Here is a 21657-nt window from a genome sequence, read left to right on the forward strand (position 1 = left end):
TCTTGTGGTTGTACAACCCCAATAGAGAAAAAAAAAAAAAAAAAAAAAAAAAACCACCTCATAAAAAAATAAAAAATGAAAAAAATAGCAGGGAAGACAAAGAAACTACACTGCATAACAAAATATAAAAAATAAAATAAACTTTACTCAGAAAAATTAAATACTATATAACCAATATTAAAGCTCTACAATTATTTTAAAGGCTGCCTTAAAATAGCTGGAATTTGGATTTCAATTTTTTTTTCAAGAGAATTATATTGTTTATTGAGTAAACAAGATAATGGAAGATACATAAGTTTCATTCCCATCTATTTTATCTGGTACAATTATTCAATTTAGATATATTACATAGGATGTGCCAACAATCATTTTGTAATAACCAAATTGTGACTCTGTTTGGGTGAACCTCTGAATAAACTTCAGGTCACAATAACTATCAGTTCAACTACACCAATGTTTCTGAAGACAACTGGCTTCTCCACCCAAGCAAGTAGTAAAATGATTATTTAATTTCAAAATGGAACCTGGCCCCACCTTGAAAGGATTCTAACTTCATGCTGTGGAGAAGTTTATCAAGATGACTTCAGAGTAGACTAACTTTACACAGCACATTTTTTAAAAACACATATTTATTCAGCATCATGATCAAACTATTACATTTAGCAATCAACAGCATGGGTACAAGAGAAAAAAAAATCTACATTAAAACCCTTTGTTGGAATGCTTTACACTTTCTACAGAACAGAAACTAAAATAACCTGTTATATAATTAGTCACAAATACAAATATCTTTGTACTTTTTGCCCATACATATGAGTATTGTCTAAAATACGTCTTCTTTGTAGCAGCTAGGCCCTGCCACCACTGTGCTTGGCTGAGTTCACAAATCTGTTGTAACTTGTAGTTCCCTGTCACTTCTCTGGCTCTCCTCTCCTGCTAAGCTTTGTTTCCTGGCAGTTAATTAAACCCTTCTGCCACTGCCATAGCTACTGCTGCTGCTGGAACCGCCAAAGCCACCTTGATTTTTGTGGTTTGGCAAAGTACTGGCCTCCACTGTGATAATGGCCAAGGCTTCTGCCTCCCAATTTTCTACACTTCTTGGGTTTCATGGGTCCAAAATTTGAAAACTTATTGTTATAATTACCAAAATCATTGTAGCTTCCACCACCTCCAAAATTTCTTCCATCATTACTAAATCCATCATAGCTATCCCCGTTTCCACCGTATCTGCCAATACCACAGCTGCCACCAAAGCCACCATAACCACTGAAGTTTCCTCCACGACCAAAGCTGTCATTACCATCAAAACCACCTCCTTGACCACCACCGAAGTTTCCAGAACCACTTTGACCTCTTGGGCTGGAGGAAACACTAGTCATTTCTTGTTTGGACAGGGTTTTCCTTACTTCACCATTGTGGCCATTCATAGTATGGTATTTCTCAATGACAATCTTATCCACAGAGCTATGATCATCAAAGGTCACAAAAGCAAAGCCCCTCTTCTTGCCACTGCCTCTGTCCATCATGATTTCAATCACTTCGATTTTACCATACTGTTCAAAATAATCTCTTAGGTGATGTTCTTCAGTGTCTTCTTTAATGCCACCAACAAAGATCTTTTTCACAGTTAAGTGGGAACATGGTCTTTGAGAATCTTCTCTTGAGACAACCCTTTTGGTTCCATAACTCTTCCATCCACCTTGTGTGGCCTTGCATTCATGGCTGCATCACCTCCTCCACAGTGGCATACGTGACAAACCCAAAGCCCCAGGAGCACTTGGTGTTTGGATCTTGCATTACGACATAGTCCTCGAGTGTTCCCTATTGCTCAAAATGGCTCCTCAGGCTCTCATTGCTTGTTACAAAGCTCAACCCTCAGATAAAGAGTTTCCACAGCTGTTATGGCTCGTTGGAAGACTCTGACTTAGACATGATGGCAGTGGGGAGAGTTCAATGATGCTTCCCTGGCGGCAACCACAGGCAGAAAGCAGATTTAAAATTTATTTCTAACTTTTTCTATTTTCATTTTTAGTGTATGTTTTATAATGTGCATGACGTTGTAGTTCAGGATTACCAACCACATGATTTCTAAGTCTTTTAGGGCATATGTTCTCAAATATTTTACTAATAGGACTATGAGATTTAAAAATGATTATCCTGGGCACCAGCAGATGGCATAATGGTTATGTTTTTGGACTCCCACGTTTCTTCACTCCCACATAGGCGACCGCATTTCGAGTCCTAGATCCAGTGGCTTAAAACTAACGTGTGCGTGCATGCCCGAAATCTTGAGAGGAGAATGGAGGAGAAGGGATTGTGGCGTGGCCATCCCCCCGAGGGAATGATTTCTCACTTTCTATCTCTCTGTCTCTCCCGTGAGCACCTGCAGCATATAGCAAAAACCTCCCCAAAAAAATTAATTAAAAAAAACTAAAATGGTGGTCCTCTAGCCAGCCGGTGCCATGGTAATGAAGGCACCTGGATCCCACAAGGCCAACTATGCAATTTTAGTCCTTAGACCCAGAGGCTTGAAAAACACTCCAGATGCTTGTGTGTGCGTGTGCCCAAATCTCCCGCCCAAAAAAGTGGAGAAGGGGGAACCAGCAGTTAGCGTAGTGGCTATGTCACTGGACTCCCACGTAGTCGACTATGGTTCGCGGCCCGGACCCAGTGGCTTAAACTCACGCCAGGGGCATGTGCGTGCGTGCCCAAGATCCCAAGAGGAGAATGGAGGAGAAGGGATTGTGGTGTGGCCATCCCCCCGGGGGGGTGATTTCTCGCTTTCTATCTCTATGTCTCTCTCTGTCTGTCTGGCAAGCACCCGCGCCCTATAGCAAAAACCTCTCCAAAAAAAAAAAAATGTGGAGAAGGGACTGCAGCCTGAATATCCCTCATAGGTGGTGCTTTCTCACTTTCGCTCTCTGTAGCTCTCTCTCTCCCTGAACCACATGTGCTCTCTGACAATTTTTTTTTTCCCAAAAAGGTGACGCTAGGGTCATAGCATGTGGAAATGAGAATAGGACATAGTAAAAAACACAAGTGAGTAAGTGAGGGAGGATAGAAATCCCTGCCTACCCATCTACCTACCTAACAGTAAGACTTATTTTTTAATTTAATTTATTCATTAATTTATTTTAATTCAACCAGAGGGAGACACAGAGAAAGAGAGAGAGGGAGGGAAAGTGACAAAGTAAGCCACTAGGTCCGGGACTCAAACCCTGGATGGCCATGTGGGAGTATCCAGTGCTTCAATCACCACGCCACCTGCTGGTCCCCCTAACAGTAAGACTTTTGTATCCACCCAGAGAACTTCAAATTTCTCCCACACGCTTTGTACTTTCTCAAACTGTTGGCTTAGACCAGAATACCCCTTCACTGCCACATACCCAAATCCTACATACTTTTCAAGAACAAGTTTAAATACTTGCCTCTATCAAGAAGGCTTTTTTAGGGACCAGCAGTTAGCGTAATGGCTATGTCGCTAGACTCCCATGTAGTTGACCAGAGTTCGAGTCCTGGACCCAGTGGCTTAAACTCATGCCGGGCACGTGTGCGTGCATGCCCAAGATCCCTTCTTGGGGAGGAGGGAAGGGATTGCGGCGTGGCCATCGCCCCTGGGGGGGTGATTTCTCGCTTTCTGTCTCTCTGTCTCTCTCTGTCTTTCTGGCGATAGTATGCGCCCTATAACAAAAACCTCTACAAAAAAAAAAAAAAAAAAGAAGAAGTCTTTTATAGCTAAACAAATTTAGTTTCACCTTTATATATACTGTCCATAGCAGTGTATACTTGTCTTATGTCATACATTACTTTCTACTCTATTATGTAGCTCTGTCAATATTTTATCTGTCCTTCTAGGAAGTAAGTTACCAGAATGTGAAAAATTCCTACGGTTATTTACTAAAATCATTGGCTTCTCAATTGCTTCAAACTGAAGATGGCATTTCAAATAATATATATGCCAAAACATGAAATTAAAATCAATCAAGATTTAAATTTCTTTGTCTAAGTATCATTAAAGCCAGTATCTTTATTATAAAAGTTCCAAATTAAAATTACCCATCTTTGGGACCATTAGATGGCATTATGGTTTTGTCACTGGACTATCACTCCTGCAGTTTGAGTCCTAGGCCCAGCAGCTTGAAAGTCACGCTTGGTGCATGTGTGTGGTGACCAGAATCCTGACAGGAGAATGGAGGAGAAGGGACTGTGGGGGGACATCTCCCCTGGAGGGTGACTCTCCTTTTCTGTCTCTATGTCTCTCTCTGTCTCTCTGGTAAGCACACATGCCCTATAGCAAAAAAAAATCTCTCTTAAAAACAAAAACAAGGGACCAGCAGGTGGCGTGGTGGTTAAGGCACTGGACACTTCCACATGGATGACCAAGGTTCAAGTTCCAGACCTGGTGGTTTGCTTTCACACTCTCCCTCTCCCTCTCGCTTTCTCTCTCTGTATCTCTGCCTCTCTCTGGTCAAATTAAAATAAATGAATGAGTAAATAAAATTAAATAATTCTTTATTAAAAAAAAAAAACTACCCATCTTTCAGAAATTCATTCTGATAATCTACTATTTGATTTTAACAAAGCAGTAACTTCCTCTAAGGTACTCTGTGACCTACATTAATTCACTGTTTAAAATTACAGTTATTGGGGATCAGAGGATGGTACAGCGGTAAAAGGCAACACTCTGCAAGGCTAACCCACGTGAAAAGGTTCCAGATTTGGGTCACATCTGGAGACTGCCTAAGTAACCAGGCATGTGTGTGCCTCTGATCTAGGACTATCTGGGACTGGTTGTGGATCACGGAGTAAAGACTCCGATGGGAGTATTGTCTCTCTGTCTCTAACTGTCTGGCTCTCCCCTGCTCTGTGTCACTTGATCATAGAAGTTATTAAACTTTTTAAAAATTTAATTACTACTCTAGCAGTATTCACTAGAGAAAGATACATTAAAGTTTTACCATTTTTATAAAGAATATATTCCTACTTTATAGAAATAAATACTTAGAAATAAAAAAGTATCAGAGCACATCAAAACTGAGTACATATCCAAATAATGTTATTAAAAGTTCTGTTAGTCTTGGGAACCAGCAGTTAGCATAATGGCTATGCCCCTGGAGTCCCATGTAGTCGACCGCGGTTCGCGTCCCAGACCCAGTGGCTTAAAACTCACGCCGGGCGCATGTGTGTGCGTGCCCAAGACCCCGAGAGGAGAATGGAGGAGAAGGGATTGTGGCGTGGCCATCCCCCCAGGGAGGATTTCTCGCTTTCTGTCTCTATGTCTCTCTCTGTCTGTCTGGCAAGTGCACATGCCCTATAGCAAAATCCTCTTCAAAAAAAAAAAAAAAAAGTTCTGTTAGTCTTTTACCTACTTCCTAATTTTACCCAGGCCTAGGCCCTGATTATTTTACATTTAGTGTCATCTGTACAAAAGATATGCCCCTTAAAGTTGCAGTTTGTAGTAGGACAGAATGTTTTATCCAAATGAAAATGTCTCAAAGTTTTCAAAGAAACTTACTTTAGCTTTCTAAGTATTTGTGTTGGAGGAGAACAAAGTAAAATTTAAAAGAGGACACAGGCTGACAGGTGGTGTGGTGGTCGAGGAACTGGATTCCCACATGGCTGACTGCGGTTTGGGTCCCAGACCTGGCAGCTTGCTTGCTCGCTCGCTCGCTCGCTCTCTCTCCCCACCTGGCAACTTGCTTTCTCTCTCTGTCTTTCTCAGCACATGTGCCTATAGAAAATTAATAACTAATAATAATAATAAATAAAATTTAAATAAGTTATTCTTAAAAAATACATAAATGAGAGGATATATACTCTTGGACTTCTAAAAACTGTAAGAGAAATAATGCATAAAGTAATTAATGTTAGAAATGCTTACATAACAAAGCAATATCTATACCAAAAAATTTAAATTTGCTTCTTATTCATTTTAACTGTCTTCAATCTACTTATTTCTCTAATATTTAAAATTTATTATTATTACTAATTTTTTTTTTTTAATTTGCTATAGGGCAGTGCTCACTAGAGACAGCGAGAGGGGGAAAATAAGAAAGCAAGCTACCATGGCCAACTGAAGTTGGCCATGTGAGAATCCAGCACTTTAACCATCGTGCCTCTTACTGGCCTCCAAAATACTTATTTTTAAGTTTTATCAACCAATACAATATAACCCTTCAAAATTCAATATTCTATAACCCATTATAATTTTTATGAAATGACTGGTAGCCAATAAATTTACATATGGTATCCCTAGTCTCTTCCACACTTTCTATATTATTTGCAGAATTCTCTTAAGTGGTAAATCATTTGGTGGCAGATGATCTATCTGCTCCATTCAATTCAGGTTATTTCACAGTATGAAAGCACTATGACCTAATAAATAAGTGTCATTCCAAAGTCCATCTCTTGATGATGTAATCTAAAGAGGACAAGAGAAGGACCATGAAAAGAGGTGCCCTCTGTTGATGTTTTTTTTTTTTTTTCCTGCATTCTTAATGTACAACATGACTCTTCTGGCAAATGAATGTGGGTGAAGACATAATTTGTAGAATAATAGGCACTAATATTACATGCTGCTTCAGCTCTGTCATATTTCCAATCCATCAAATTGATTAATGCTATAATAACTCTACACAAACCTATCATTTGTGCACTGATGAAGTCAAACTCAGTTTATCCTTAGGCAACTAGATTCCAAAGCTCATACATGTCATCTTTTCAACCTAGCAAGACTACTTAGACAGTGTTAGGTAAGAAATATCTGTAATCTAATTCCAAATTTGGATGGCTTTCTGCCAAAGGTGTAAATGCAGACACGGCTAAAGTAACGAAATGCGCAAAGAACATTTGGCAGCTCTTTAACATGGACAAGTTACGGTAAAACACACAGAGAAAATCAATTTGCTGGGACCAGCAGTTAGCGTAATGGCTATGTTGCTGGACTCTCATGTAGTTGACTGTGGTTTAAGTCTAGGACCTGGTGGCTTAAAACTCATGCCAGGCATGTGTGCGTGTGTGCCCAAGATCCTGAGAGGAGAATGGAGGAGAAGGGATTGTGGTGTGGCCAGCCCCCAGGGGGGCGATTTCTCGCTTTCTGTCTCTCTGTCTCTGTTGGGTGAGCGCACGCGCCCTATAGCAAAAACCTCTCCCAAAAAAAAGAAAAAGAAATTTGCTAATCTGACAAAAATATTATACTGATGATCTCAATGATATCAATATAGACACTAAGTTTAAAAGCCATCAAATTTCAGGCAATATAATATGAAGGCTTCATTTACCATAGGTCATAAGATGTTCAGATTTAAAACACAATGATACGAGACTTTATCAAAACAGGAATTTTGGGGTCAGCAGGTGGCGTGGTGATTGAGGGGTGCTGAACTCCCACATGGCCAACTACAGTTCAAGTCCCAGACCTGGTGGTTTTCTCTCTCTCTCATTCATTCACTCTATTCCTCTCTGGCCAAATTAAAACAAATAAATAAAGTTAAATAAAAATAAAAATAATTATTTTTTAAAAAGAGGAATTTTAAGGACCACGCATTACATTCAATAACAATTTAACCTGTAAACTGTAGTATAAATCAAAGATAATACTATATCCAGATAATGATGATCATGAAATGATTTAATAGTAATTCCCCTGAGCTATGTTCCATATGGGATATTTAATGATATTCCACAGGATATGTAAGAAGGAAGTGAGTCTTCCCATAAAAGGAATTTCAAACCATGTTCATCACCTCAACAGTGAACAGTGTTTATGCCAGAAAGTGGCTCATGTTGGAGAATGGAAAAGTGTTAGGCAGGCAGCATTCTGTAACGTTGCGGCAAAGCTAAAGAATTTAAGAAGGCAAACAAATAGAAAAAATAAAAACTACCTTAGATTAAAATAAGGGCCCTAGAGCCAGCAGCAGAAATTCTAGGACGCATGGTAAAGCATAAGACACAAATATAAAAAGACACCCCAACTCTGGGAAAAGATTCTTCTGAAAGAAGATTCAGACCAGAATATTCCCTTGGCTATTAGTTTTATGTCCTTAGAGACAAGAAACATGGCTGATACTAGAGTCTACTATATATCTTTTATTGCTCATTCCATATAAATACATACAGTAAATTACACATAGTTCTCACTTCAGAGAGTAAATTTAGCCAGTCTATAACTGGTTTTCTCATTCATTTAATAAATATTCATTGCATATAACATGCCATCCACCATTCTAAGTGCTGAAGATAGAATTATAAAGAAAACCCCTTAAGGCACTTATAGTTAAGAAGTATCATGTGACCTACTTCCACATTTGTTATGTTTACATCTCAAGTTAGAAATTTACACACTGGAGTCTATCTCGCTATGACAATAAGTATTATCTAGCATACCTATAACAAGTTTTCATTATGTTTGGGTTACATGTTGTTTAAGAACTAAGAAAAAATTACATACAACATTACTCATCCTCCAAAATGCCAAGTGAATGCCAGAGTACTGAATCATGGCAAGAAACTCAAATAATATTCCACACCTCATCCTCTATCTAGGCAGATAATACTAATGATGACAATGACAGCAATTAACATTCCCCATGCCTCTTTCAGCTTATATCCAGAATATATATAATAATAAAAACTCCTAACCACCCAAAAAAGGCAATACAACACAATTTTTTAATTGGTTAAATAATATGAATAGATAAGTCTCCAAAAGGAATATATGAATGGCCAAGATAAAGACAAAAGGCAAAAAATAATATATATATATATATTAGTCATCAGGGAAATGTAAATCAAAACTACAATGAGATATCACTTCACACCCACTAGGAACACTTTAATCAACAAGACACAATAACACATTTAGAAGATGTAGTGAATTGGAACTCTAACACACTCCTTGAGGAATTGTAAAATGTTTACCATGTTCCCAAAGTGTTAAACACAGAATTAATCATATGACCTAACAATTCTGGAGAGTTTGGGTTTTTTGTTTTGTTTTGTTTTGCTATAGGGTGTGTGCGCTCACCAGAAAGACGAGAGAGACAGAGAGACAGAAAGCAAGAAATCATCCCCGGGGGAGATGGCAACATCACAATCCCTTCTCCTCCATTCTCCTCTTGGGATCTTGGGCACACACATACACATGCCTGGCATGAGTTTAAGCCACCAGGTCCATGACTCGAACTGCGGTCGGCTACATGGGAGTCCAGCAACATAGCCATTATGCCAACTGCTGGTCCCACGACCTAACAATTCTATGCCTCTATATTCACCCAGGTGAAATGAAAAGATATATTCACACAGGCCTACACATGAATGTTCATAGCAGTGTTATCACCATATTTAAAAGTTGAAGCAACCCAAATGTTTATCAACTGCTAGATACATTAACAAAAATGTGGTACAGCTATACCATGGATATTCCTGACCACATAGCCATCACTCCCCTGCCTCTAGTCCCAAGAAATTGGAAACCAGCAGCTACAATGGCTTACCTCTATCTTTAAAAAGCTGGCCTTGGGGACCAGCAGGTGGTGAGGAGATTAAGGTGTGGGATCCCACATGGCCAACTGCACAGTTCAAGTCCTAGACCCAGCGGCTTTACAACCAAAACTGATTGACTAAAAGATATACAAACAAAAGAGATGAGTGTAAATGCCAGATGTAGTGTGAGTGAAGGAGCTGGGCCCAGGGAAGAACATTTGGAGGAAGGATACAGAGGCAGAGCATTGACGGGACAAAGAGGTGTGGTAGTATCTGTTGAAGATATTTTGATCAACTGGACTGGGGAGAAATGTTCACATATTGAAATGTTCACTTTGTAAGCTAAACAATGTGATTGAATATCTATAAAATAATAAAGGAAAAAGAAAAAAAAGAAAAAAGAAAATCACACTGGGTGCATGTGTGTGCATGCCCAAAATCCTGAGAGGAAACTGGAGAAGGAATTGCAGCATGGCCATCCTCCACCGACTGGGGGGTGATTTCTCACATACACCCTTACTCCATCTCTCTCTGGTACATGCCCTATAGCAAGAAAATAAAAGGCCTAGAGGCCAGCCAATGGTGTGGTGGCTAAAAGGCCTAGAACTCACATGGCTCACTACAGAGTTCAAGTCCTGGAGCCAGAGGTTCTGACATACTGGGTATGTGTGTGTACATGCACAAAATCCCAAGAGGAAAATGAAGGAGGAGGGAGGGCATAGCTGTCCCTCCCCAAGGGGTGCTTTCTCACTGCCCCTCTTCCTCCGTCTCTCTCTAGCAAGAACATATATATATATACAAACACACACCTAAAGGTTCTAAAAAATTGGTCTGAATGGCAGCTGCTTCATTATTCAGGAATTGAAAATCAAAGAGAATCCAAGAGAAAAATAACTTAGTGACTCAAACTCAAATCTTACTACAATTTTTCATTAGAGGTTGTATAAGAGTCATTTACCTATGATACAAAGATACCCCAAAACAGTAAATATTGGGACCAGCAGTTGGCATAATGGCTATGTCACTGGACTCCCATGTAGTCGACCACAGTTCGAGTCCCAGACCTGGTAGCTTAAACTCACGTCAGGCACTGAATGCGTGTGTGCCCAAGATCCTGAGAGGAGAATGGAGGAGAAGGGATTGCGCTTGCCCATCTTCCCGGGGCGGGTGATTTCTTGCTTTCTATCTCTGTCTTTCTGGCAAGTGCACGTGCCCTATAGCAAAAACCTCTCAAAAAAAAAAAAAAAAAAAAACAGCAGAAAGCCAGAGGTTTAGGAAATGGGTAACCCGTCTTAGGCTGGAGAGTTTTGAAGTGAGGCGGGGGTCAGAGGTGATCCTGCCTCTGTATCCCTTGTTGGGCAGAGGCCTATAGCTAGACCTAGATCCTGCTGCCCTGGAAAGGACATTCTGTGGATGGAAGGAGAGATAAAAATAAATAAGAGAATGGCGAGGCTAAATGAAAAAAAAGAAAAAAAAGCAGAATAATTCTAGCTACCTATGAAAATCTCTCCAAAAAAAAAAAAAATAGTAAATATTAAAAACAAACATTAATCTGTACTCCATGATTTAAAGATATATGTCTGTTTCTAATTATTTATTTTGATATTGAAATTGTTTTACATTCTCCACACAAATGATAGCATAGAAATTCAGCACAAATACATGGCAAGAAGGAGAACTAGGGAGAAAATATATCAAGAAGAATATACCATGTCAACTGAAGAACAAATATCAATTACAATTTAAATAGTTATTGTTATGTAACTAGTTCTCATCCACTAGCCAAATTAAAATCTCAAATTGATGAATAGTAATAGTAAATACAATAACAATGTCTAATGAAAAAATAGCAATTTTTCTTTTTGCGTTATTTCTTATCAACATATAATATTTATTTATTTATTCATTCATTCACTTATTGTTTTTGCTATAAGGAACATGCACTCACCAAAGAGACAGAGAGAGAAGGGGGTGTGAGAAATCACCATGAGGGGGATGGCCACACTGCAATCCCTTCTCCATGTTCCTCCTGGAACTTCACACATGAAGGCACACGTGTTCAGTGTGATTTGTAGGCCACCAGGTCCAGGACTTGAACCACACGGTTGACCATGTGGGATAAAGCACCCTCAACCTCCACACCACCGACTGGCCATAACATACAACCTTTTTAAATGTCATAAAACAAGCAAGTTAGAAATATTATAATTCATGATGCCAAAACATTTTCCTATAGCTAATAAACAAAAGGAGGTCAATGAATGCGAGATCATTAAAGATTCAGCTGCCAGTATTACTTTATAGAAATAAATACTATAGGGACCAGCAGTTAGTGTAATGGCTATGTCGCGGGACTCCCACGTAGTTGACCACGGTTCGAGTCCCGGCCCCGGTGGCTTAAACTCACGCCGGGCACATGTGCATGTGTGCCCAAGATCCCAAGAGGAGAATGGAGGAGAAGGGATTGCAGCGTGGCCACCCCCCCTGGGGAGTGAATTCTCGCTTTCTATCTCTCTGTCTCTCTCTGCCTGTCTGGCAAGTGCACGTGCCCTATAGCAAAAAAAAAAAAACCTCTCCAAAAAAAAAGAAAAAAAAGAAAGAAATACTATAGTAATGATAACCTCTTCATATCAAATAAATGATACAAAGTTCCAGTGAGTGTTTGGGCCAGATAATGAAATATGACATGCACAAGGAAATTCCATATTAACATCATAGACTACTGGGATAAATATACCTATCAAAAAGTCTTTTTGAAAAATCCAAAGGCAGATTAAGTTATAAAGAAACTTCTTTGGCTTATAAAAGTTCTTAGTGATAAAAATACATAATCAGCACAAAAACAGAGCGAAGTGTATAAACACAATGAAACGCATTTTATGGTTTCTATTTTGCTAACACAGTTACAGTTAATGGAAATTGTCATGACAAAATGATTGTTTTTATGAAAAGAACCTTCTTTATTACTAACCAATCAAATTTCATTTTTATTACTGATGTAAAAAAGTTCAAAACCATGATTCATTTATAGAGCGTACAAAAATAAGAAAAGTGCTCAAGAATAGAGTAGAGGATCATTTACAAAGCAATAAAAAATTAAAGCATGCATTTCTCTTACTGGCATGGCAAATACTTCTTTTCTACATATAAACGTCTATAGCTGGATTTCCTGAATATTATAATTTGTCTTTGAACAAAAAATGAGAAGCCTGAATTTTCAATATCTCATCTCTGTTTGATATCTTCAGTCCATCTGATAACTGCTTATTAAGAAATTTCAAAAATGTTTGAAAAATGTTAAGTTTGATGATGTTTTCTTTCAACTTTCACTCAAATGTAGAAGGTCTATGCTAACTTCAATAACTCAAAAGTCTGTACGGAAATAAGACTGCCAAATTTGATGGGGCACCCACAATCATTTTTAAGCTATATACTAAAAATCATGTAACTTCTGAGTATGAAATGTTAATAAAGCATATAAGAAAATGAAAACTCACATTATAGCTTAACTATAGACTAATTTAAGATGAGAAAACAACCCTTTTAAGGGATCTTAACCTCATACCAAAGTTTCTAAAAGGCTGGCCCTATAGCCTAGTGGTTAAGGGAAGCTGGATCCCACATGATTAACAGCAGTTCAAGTCCCAAGGGCCTGAGAAACGCACCCAGCAAGCATGCCCCCAAATCCTGGCAGGATAGAACAATGGACAGGACTGAGGCCATGTCCCATTAGTGGGTGCTTTCTCCCTTTCTCTCTTACTCTTTCTCTGGAGTACACATGCTTTCTAGCAATTAAAAAAAAAAAAAATTCCCCAAAGACAGTAAAACATTGCCTCTAAGAATTTGTTTCCAACCTATTCATGAATACAGTATGGTAAAGTAACAACAGTCCACACTGCTGTCAACAAGCTGCACTTCACCTTTACTCTGCAGTAGGCTCCATTTTGTATTGTTTAGCTTCACCATCTGCCCCTTCGATATCAACTTCACATCTGCCAAGGTGATAAGGACCACAATATGAGACTTTTCATATGACTATTATGAATGAAGAAAAGATTATCTGAAATGTGATGGCCAGCTCAATAAATTCTCAATGATTCTTCAGTACCTTCCTCACTCTTCAGAAGACTGAGTAAAAATAACTAATAAAATGTATTTTCAAAAAAAGATAATTTAATGTACTGTATTTCTTTATCTGTTATAATTATCACCACTAATATTCTGATATGCAGATATAAAAGCCTCTATTATCAATTTCTTCATTCTGTCCTCGATTGTCCCTACAAAAAGTATCAGCCCTTCCATTGTACAAAATCTGTTTAAACTGTATTTCCTACCTCTCTCACCTTATAGAACTCTTCTGAATGCTTTTTATTTGTTTGTTTCTTTATATCTTCTATAAAAGAGTCAGAGCGAGGGACAAAGAGACAAACAGGCATCCCTAGCAGGGTCTTCACACCCCAACCCACTTTCTGCTTTAGCCAGCTTCAGATCACAGGCTCGTATGTGCCTGGCACATTCATGTTCAGGGAGGTCTCCTGCTGCAAACTTGGAACCTTCCTATGAAGGTCAGCCTCACAGAGTTTTGCACTAGTGCCGAACACATGGTATGCCCCACTTCTGAATGTTTTTGAAGTGCAGATTCTGAGGCCAGCAGGTGGTGTGGAGGTTAAGGCACTAGATTCCACATGGTCAACTCCTTGGTTTAAGTCCCGAACCTAGCAACTTGACAACTACACTGTACAAGAGTGTGTGCACGCTTAAAATCCCAGAGGAGACTGGAGGAGAGGGGATTGCAGCATGGCCATCCTCACAGGAGGGGTGATTTCTCACTTTCCCTCTCTCTGTCTGTCCCTCTCTATCTCTCTCTGGTTAAGCTCACGTGCCCTATGGGGAGAAAAAAAATACCCTGTGTTGATTATGCTTACTTTCAAGATGCTTACATACAGGTTCTGTGGAACCCTGCAAAATGAGTTTCATAGCTCGTACTATAAATTAATGCCGCTGCTAAATGAAGTTATTAATAAATTTAAATAATTAAGTACCCAAATGCCCATGATAAGATAAATGGAATATTCCAAGTATCCTTTTTTCATCCTTTATATAGTTTACTGAGCTTCTAAATTAAGAACAGAAGAGATATTGTCCTAATTTCAGAAGGTTAATAAATTATACTATGATGAAGTTAACTGATGTGCTTAAAATATACCAAGGCATTGGTGAAGTAATAATTCAGAAAAGACAGTATAGGAGAAAATAAAAATAAGAACACTTTGGGCATTTTTTAAAATAATTGTTTATTTAATTTTATTTATTTACTTTTTTTTAATTTTTATAGGGTACATGCACATACCAGAGTGAGACAGGTAAAATGAGAACCAAGCGGCCAGGTCTGGTACTCAACACTGCAGCTGCCCATGTCAGAGTCCAGCACTTAAACGACCATGCCACCTACTGGTCCTGAGGGCATTTTTTAAAAGTTTACTTATTGATTTCTTCCATGAGGAGAAAAAGAGGGAGACAAGAATCCCTAATAGTCTTTTGCGTCACAACCCACTTACTCCCAGCCTCAGCTGTCCCTAGCCACAGATATGTTTGCATGCATCTGACATGCACAGAAAGGCCTCAGGATATAAACCTGCGACCTTCCCATGTAGATCCAGCTACATTATTGCAAGAACCACTCTCTGGCCCCTGGGCATTTTCTACTGTCCAAAATGGTAATAGGTTAACAGACTGGACAGATCAACGTCCAGAAAGGATCCCTTGCTATAAAAAGAAAGTCTCCTGGGCAATAAAAGTAATAACAGAAAGTACGATATATTGTGCATGTATTATGTACCACTCTAGACAAGGAGCTTAATATGCATTAAAAAATACAAATGAGAAAACTGAGGACTAGAAAGCCATGCCCAAGTTCACAGTACAGGGCCAGCCAGTGGCATAATGGTTAAGGTGGCTGGATCCCATAAGGACAATTGTGCAGTTTGAGCCTCAGACCTGGACTTAAAAAACATGCTAGGTGTATGTGCATGCCCAAAATCCCAAGAGGAGAATGGAAGTGAAGGGACTGTACTGTGGCTATCCTCCCTAGGAATGCTTGCCTTCTCCCCCGCCCCCCAGTTGAGTACATATGTCCTGTAGCAAATTAAAACAAACAAACAAATAAACAAATAAAGGGGCCAGCAAGTGGCATGGTGGTTGAGGCCCTAGATTCCCACATGGCCGACAGTGGTTTGAGTCCTGGACCTGGAGGCTTTGCTTTCTCACTTTCTCCGTCTCTCTCTCTTGCTCTGCCATTCTGACCCGGAGGCTTTGCTCTCTCTCTCTCTCTCTCTCTCTCTCTCTCTCTCTCTGTTTCTCTCTTGTCAAATTAAATAATAATAACAAATAAAAAATAAAATAGACAATCCTTTTATAAAAAAATCACAGAACAAGAGCAGAGTTAAACTTAGAACTCAGGTCTTTGTTCCTAACCTTCATACTCTCTTACTGTACTTTTTTTAAGATTTTATTTGTTGTTGTTGTTGTTGTTATTATTATTAATCTGACCAGAGCAAGACAGAGAAAGAGAAAGTGAGAAAAGCAAGCCACCAGGTCCAAGACTCAAACTATGGTCAGTCATGTGGGAGTCCAGCACCTCAACCACTGTGCCACCTGCCAGCCCCACCTTACTTATATTATCAGTAATCAGCTATGGCAATGTCTACTGAACAGGCCTCCACTATGATCTATCCTAAGATTCCATTTTATAAGGAAGATAAACAAGGCTATAAAACATCAAATATAAAATTTTGAAACAAATATCCTAGAATAATTTGTTTTTCAAGGGTAGATTACTAGGAAATAACACTCTGGAGATGTTTCATTCTATTGAAGTAAATATATATTCTATAATAGAATTATAGAATATATAATGTTATAAAGAGTTATTTTAAAGAATTATTTATTTAATTTTTATTTATTCATTCATTCATTTTAATTTGACCAGAGAGAGACTGAGAGAGAGAGAGAGAAGAAAGGCAGGAAATCAAGCCACCAGGTCTAGGACTCGAACTGTAGTCGGCCACGTGAGAGTGTCCAGCACCTTAACCACCACGCCACCCACTGGTCCCCTATAATAAATCACTTTAATAAAAAGCTTTACCAAAACTGTATCTGCACACAGAAAGTTGGAGATAAAACCTAGTAAAAAAGAAAAGTTCATATATAAGCTGCTAAAAATAATATTCATAAATATGTGAGTGCTTACTTTGTGTGGGACACACCAACCATTTTATATTCCCTCATCTTATCATTAAAATTATATATACTATTTGCTTCACCATTTTACAAATGAGAAACGTGGCTCTTAAAAAGGTAGGTAGAGACCAGACAGGAGCACAGTAAAATGACTCTCTGCAAAACAATCCTGTTCAAGTGCAGAGACCTCTGTGAGTATGCCAGGTAAAGGCCTGCCCATGAGCTGGAATGGGCTGGTGCTTGCAAGATCTCACTGAGGGTGCTCCCTCTCTCTCATTTATGGAAGAAATAAATAGTAAGCTTTATAAAGAGGTAGGACGGGTACTTTGCCCAAGGTTACACAGCTAGCAAGTAGGTAAAGAAGAATTCAGGTCTGATTCTCACTCCAAAATCCACAGGAAGTATAAAAAGCAAGGGGAAGGAAGTGATCACTGTGGCAGGCTTTTGCTGTTTAGTGCTCAGCACCACTCTACCTTCTTTTGTGTGTATCTAGTGGCACTGTGGAGTCCTAATGCCTGAAGACACTCTTAGCACAGGAATAGGCGAGTGAGTCAAACCTATCCACCCTTTTGGCTACAGTGAGTGCTCAAATGTGGTCATGAAGAATGACCACAGAATAGAGCTACTCAATTCTCTCCTGGTATATATTCAAATCCAACTGCCTGTCTAAAAAAAATCAAAAACAAACAAAAAACCCATAAACTCAAGCAGTATGTTGGAAATCTTGTCATTAAAAAGAAAAATCCAGGGGTCAGTAGGTGGCGTGGTGGGTAGGGCGCTGGGTTTTACATGGTCAACCACAGTTTGAGTCCCAGATACAGCACCTTAAAAAAATCACAACAGGTATGTGTGTGTACGCCCAAAATCCTTAGAGGACAATGGAGGAGAGGGAATTGTGACCTGGCCATCCCCCTGTGGGATGATTTCTCATTTTCCTTCTCTCTGTCTCTTTCTCTCTCCAGCAAGCACACGCAAAAACCTGAAAGAAAAAAAATAATAGAGCCACCGGATAGCCGAGTGGTTAAGGACACTAGATCCCACATGGTCAACCATAGTTTGAATTTTGGCTCTGGTGGCTTGAAAAACATGCTCAGAATGTCTGTAAGCCTGCCCAAAGTCCTGACAGGATGGAGGGATAGATAAATGGGAGAGGACTATGGCATGACCACATGCCACTGGGGTGGGGGAGGTTTCCTCCTTCTTTGTCTCTCTCATGTGATCATATGTGCCCTCTGGCAATTAAAAAAAAAACTTTAAAAAAAATTAATACATAGTTTGTTATAAAAGACTTTGAAAACTACTTAATATCCAGTGCTACTTTTATCCTACTTTTGAAATTCTGAATCCAGGGGCTGGCAGGTGGCACAGTGGTTAAGGTGCTGCACTTCTCACGTGGCCGACCGCAGTTCAAATGTCAGACCTGGCGGCTTGCTTTCTCCCTTTCCTTTTTTCTGTCTCTCTCTGGTCAAATTAAAATAATAATAATAATAGCAACAAAAATAAATCAATAAATAAATCCTTTTTAAAAATTCTAAATCTGGGGCTGGCAGGTGGCATGGTGGTAATCCATCTTTTCATCTAGACATCCAAACTATTCATTAGAAATCATAATTTCCTAATCCTTTCCATACTACTGAACTAAAAGAACTATTCAAAATCCTCTTCCACTTTAAGAAATGTATCCCAAAAAACTACTGAATAGATGCACAAATATGTGTATGTGAGTACTGTTTAGAACAAACAAAAATCATATACATCTGTAATGACTTTGGGACATATCTTGGATAGAAGGAACTACTTTTGCCAAAAATTCATGTCTATGTCTCTGATTAAAGTGGGATACAAGAGATATTCTTTAGCAAGAGTTGAGAAAACAGGAGAGGCAACAGGCATTTTGTAGCATATAAACACTTTCTCTCAGTTATTCTAACACTAATCTAGGTGCTGCTGTGAAGGGATTTTGCTGATATAATTAAAGTCCCTAATTAGTTGGTGTTATACTAATCAAAAGAGAGATTATCCTAGGTGGCCTGATTTAATCAGTTGAAAGTCCTTTAAGAAGATCTAAATCTTCCCTGAGATCAGAGACTCCAAGCTTGCTCTCTTCCTCCTGATGCCCCCTCATGATGCCCGCCTCATGCACTTGGCACTTGTTTGGCCAGCCTCCATAATGACAGCATAAGCCAATTACTTTCGTGTGTGTGTACGTACACAAATGTATGTGTGTAGGGACTGGAATAGGGATCCTATTGCTTCTGCTTCACCAGCTAAGTGACTGATATAAAGCTTTAAATATCCATTGGAATAAAATCGGGTAAGTAAATTACAATTTCTTCATTACAATGAAATATTATTGATAAATCACCATTTAAAAGGTAATGTATGATTCTATTCATAGACATAAACAGAGACCCCAATGTGTTATATGACAAAATAAGTTACCAAAAAATGCGTATTACCCATGATTTACGTAAAAAAAAAATTAAGAATTATTTTATTTAACTTTACTTATTTATTTATTTTAATTTCACCACAGAGGGACAGAGTGAGAGAGCGAGAGAGAAAAGGAAAAAGTAAGAAAACCCCCCGCCACATCCAGGATTCAAACTGCAGTCGGCCATGTGGGAGAACAGCACCCCTAAACACCAAGCCGCTAGCTGGCACCTCAATTTTTTTTTTTTAATTCAGGAAAAGAAGAGATAGCTTTGTTCACCCAGCAAAGGTTTTTGTTTGGTTGGTTGGTTGGTTTTTTTGAGAGGTTTTTGCTATAGGGTGCGTGCGCTCGCCAGAAAGACAGAGAGAAACAGAAAGCGAGAAATCACCCCCCCGGGGGGATGGCCACACTGCAATCCCTTCTCCTCCATTCTCCTCTCGGGATCCTAGACACGCATGCACACACGCCCGGCCTGAGTTTAAGTCACCGGGTCCGGGACAGGAACCACGATCCACTACACGGGAGTCCAGCAACCTATCCATTATGGTAACTGCTGGTCCCTTCACCCAGCAAAGTTTTGATGATGAGAAAAGGATGCTAAAGTTTTAATATGGGTGGTATGGTTTCAGGTGATTTTTACCTTAACCTCTAAAAATCTCTGGATTGTTTTCATTTTATATAATGGTCATATATCATTATTATTAGAAAAAAGGCAATAAACCATGTGAGAGGGCAGAAAATGCCAGGTAGACTTAGAGGTTAAAATGGACAGTCTTAGGGAACATTCCAGAGAGAGAAGGGAACATGTGCCGAGGATGGATACTACAGTTCAGAAAGGCTTGAGTTCAAGGCGAGAAGCAGCAAGAGATGAAGCTGAAGACATCGACTTAGACTAAGCTATGGAGAGTCGTGTATGACGTTATCCGCCTGACAATGAGAAACCAATGAGGTTGTTAAAATAAGGAGTCCCATCAGCACTTTAGGAAAATAAGAGTATAACAAAATAAACAAAAAACCCACTAAGGCTTGAAATGTAAAACTCTATTAGAAGGACGCCACACTGGAAGCAGGGAAACCAATTCAGAGACTACTACAGTAACCCAAATGAGAAATGACAAAGCCTTGAACTAAGGTAATGGCAATAGGGATGGAGAGAGTAAGTTACACTAAGAAAGGAGGCTTGAGAAAACCTGGGAGGTGGGTATAAACTGGTACTAACAAGCAAGAAGTGGTTCACTTAAACTGAGGGATTTACAGACTTCCAAAAAGATATCCCTATGAATTATTCTCTCATGGAAGGCACCAAGAATATTATATACAGATGATGTTTTAAATAAATATTTAAATGTAGGGACCAGCAGTTAGCGTAATGGCTATGTTGCTGGAATCCCATGTAGGCGACTGTGGTTCGAATCCTGGACCCGGTGGCTTAAACTCACACCGGGCACGTGTGCGTGCGTGCCCAAGATCCCAAGAGGAGACTGGAGGAGAAGGGATGACGGCGTGGCCATCTCCCTAGGGGGTGATTTCTCACTTTCTGTCTCTCTGTCTCTCTCTGTCTCTCTGGCGAGCACACACACCCTACAGCAAAAACCTCTCAAAAAAAAAAAAAAAATTAAATGCCTTGAAACATTTCCAAAACTTTTATCAGTGTCCACTGGAAGGGAGAATAATAAGCAAAGCAGCAGATATACTCAAAATTAAAGCTCACAATTACACAAATAAGTACACAATTACTTACTGAGCTATAATAGGACTATGTCAGTATGTATCTCTAACCTCTTGAGGTTGTCCTCATCTAAGAAAACCACTTGAGACCAGAAATATGAATAGTTGTCATAAGTCACTTAGAAGTCAAACATAGTTTCTAGTAAGTTATTATTATTATTATTATTATTATTTTAGATTCTTTTCTACATAGCATGTGCGCTTGCCAGAGAGACAGATAAAGTAAGAAATCGCTCCCCAGGGTGGATAGCCACATCACACAATCCCTTTCCCTCCATTCCCCAATTGGAATTTTGGGCACACATGCACACGTGCCCAAGGTAATGTTCAAGCTGCCGGGTCCTGGACTCAAAACATGGTCAGCCATATGGTAGTATGGTGCCTTAACCACCACAACACCTGCTGGTTTGCAATAAATTATTTAGTTCTATTTCTTTATTTCTTGACAAAATATAGTCTTTAAGACATTTTTTTTTCCTTTGAATTTGCTATAGTGTACATGACCTCACCAGAGACAGACAGAGAGGGAGGGAAAGTGAGAAAGGCATCTCCTAAGGGGAATGGCCATGCCATAATTCTTTCTCCTCCATTCTCCTCTGGGGATTTTGGACACACACAAGCACCTGGCATGTTTTTCAAGTGGCCAGTTTGGGACTTCGCCTGCACTTTAAAATGTTTTAAACACAATCACCTAAATTACAAAACTAAAATATGTTCATTATAACAATTCAAGCAATTCAGAAATGTAATTCCTCCACCTTCCACCATCA

At 39.2% G+C, this 21657-nt stretch overlaps 1 protein-coding gene and 1 pseudogene across 1 annotated transcript in view; both read right to left on the reverse strand.

Moving 5' to 3' along the window:
* The window catches only part of MTX2 (metaxin 2), a 58588-nt gene extending 45115 nt beyond the window's left edge, over window positions 1-13473 (reverse strand). Inside the window, exon 1 of the mRNA XM_006151100.3 lies at window positions 13404-13473. Coding sequence (XP_006151162.1) covers window positions 13404-13449 — 46 coding nt within the window. The 5' untranslated portion in view covers window positions 13450-13473. The remainder of the gene's footprint in view (window positions 1-13403) is intronic.
* Window positions 816-1932, reverse strand: LOC106735140 (heterogeneous nuclear ribonucleoprotein A1-like; annotated as a pseudogene).
* Window positions 13474-21657: the final 8184 nt, after the last annotated feature.

The sequence above is a fragment of the Tupaia chinensis genome, unplaced genomic scaffold (assembly GCF_000334495.1).
Source record: "Tupaia chinensis unplaced genomic scaffold, TupChi_1.0 Scaffold000314_1, whole genome shotgun sequence".
NCBI classification, from domain to species: Eukaryota; Metazoa; Chordata; class Mammalia; order Scandentia; family Tupaiidae; genus Tupaia; species Tupaia belangeri.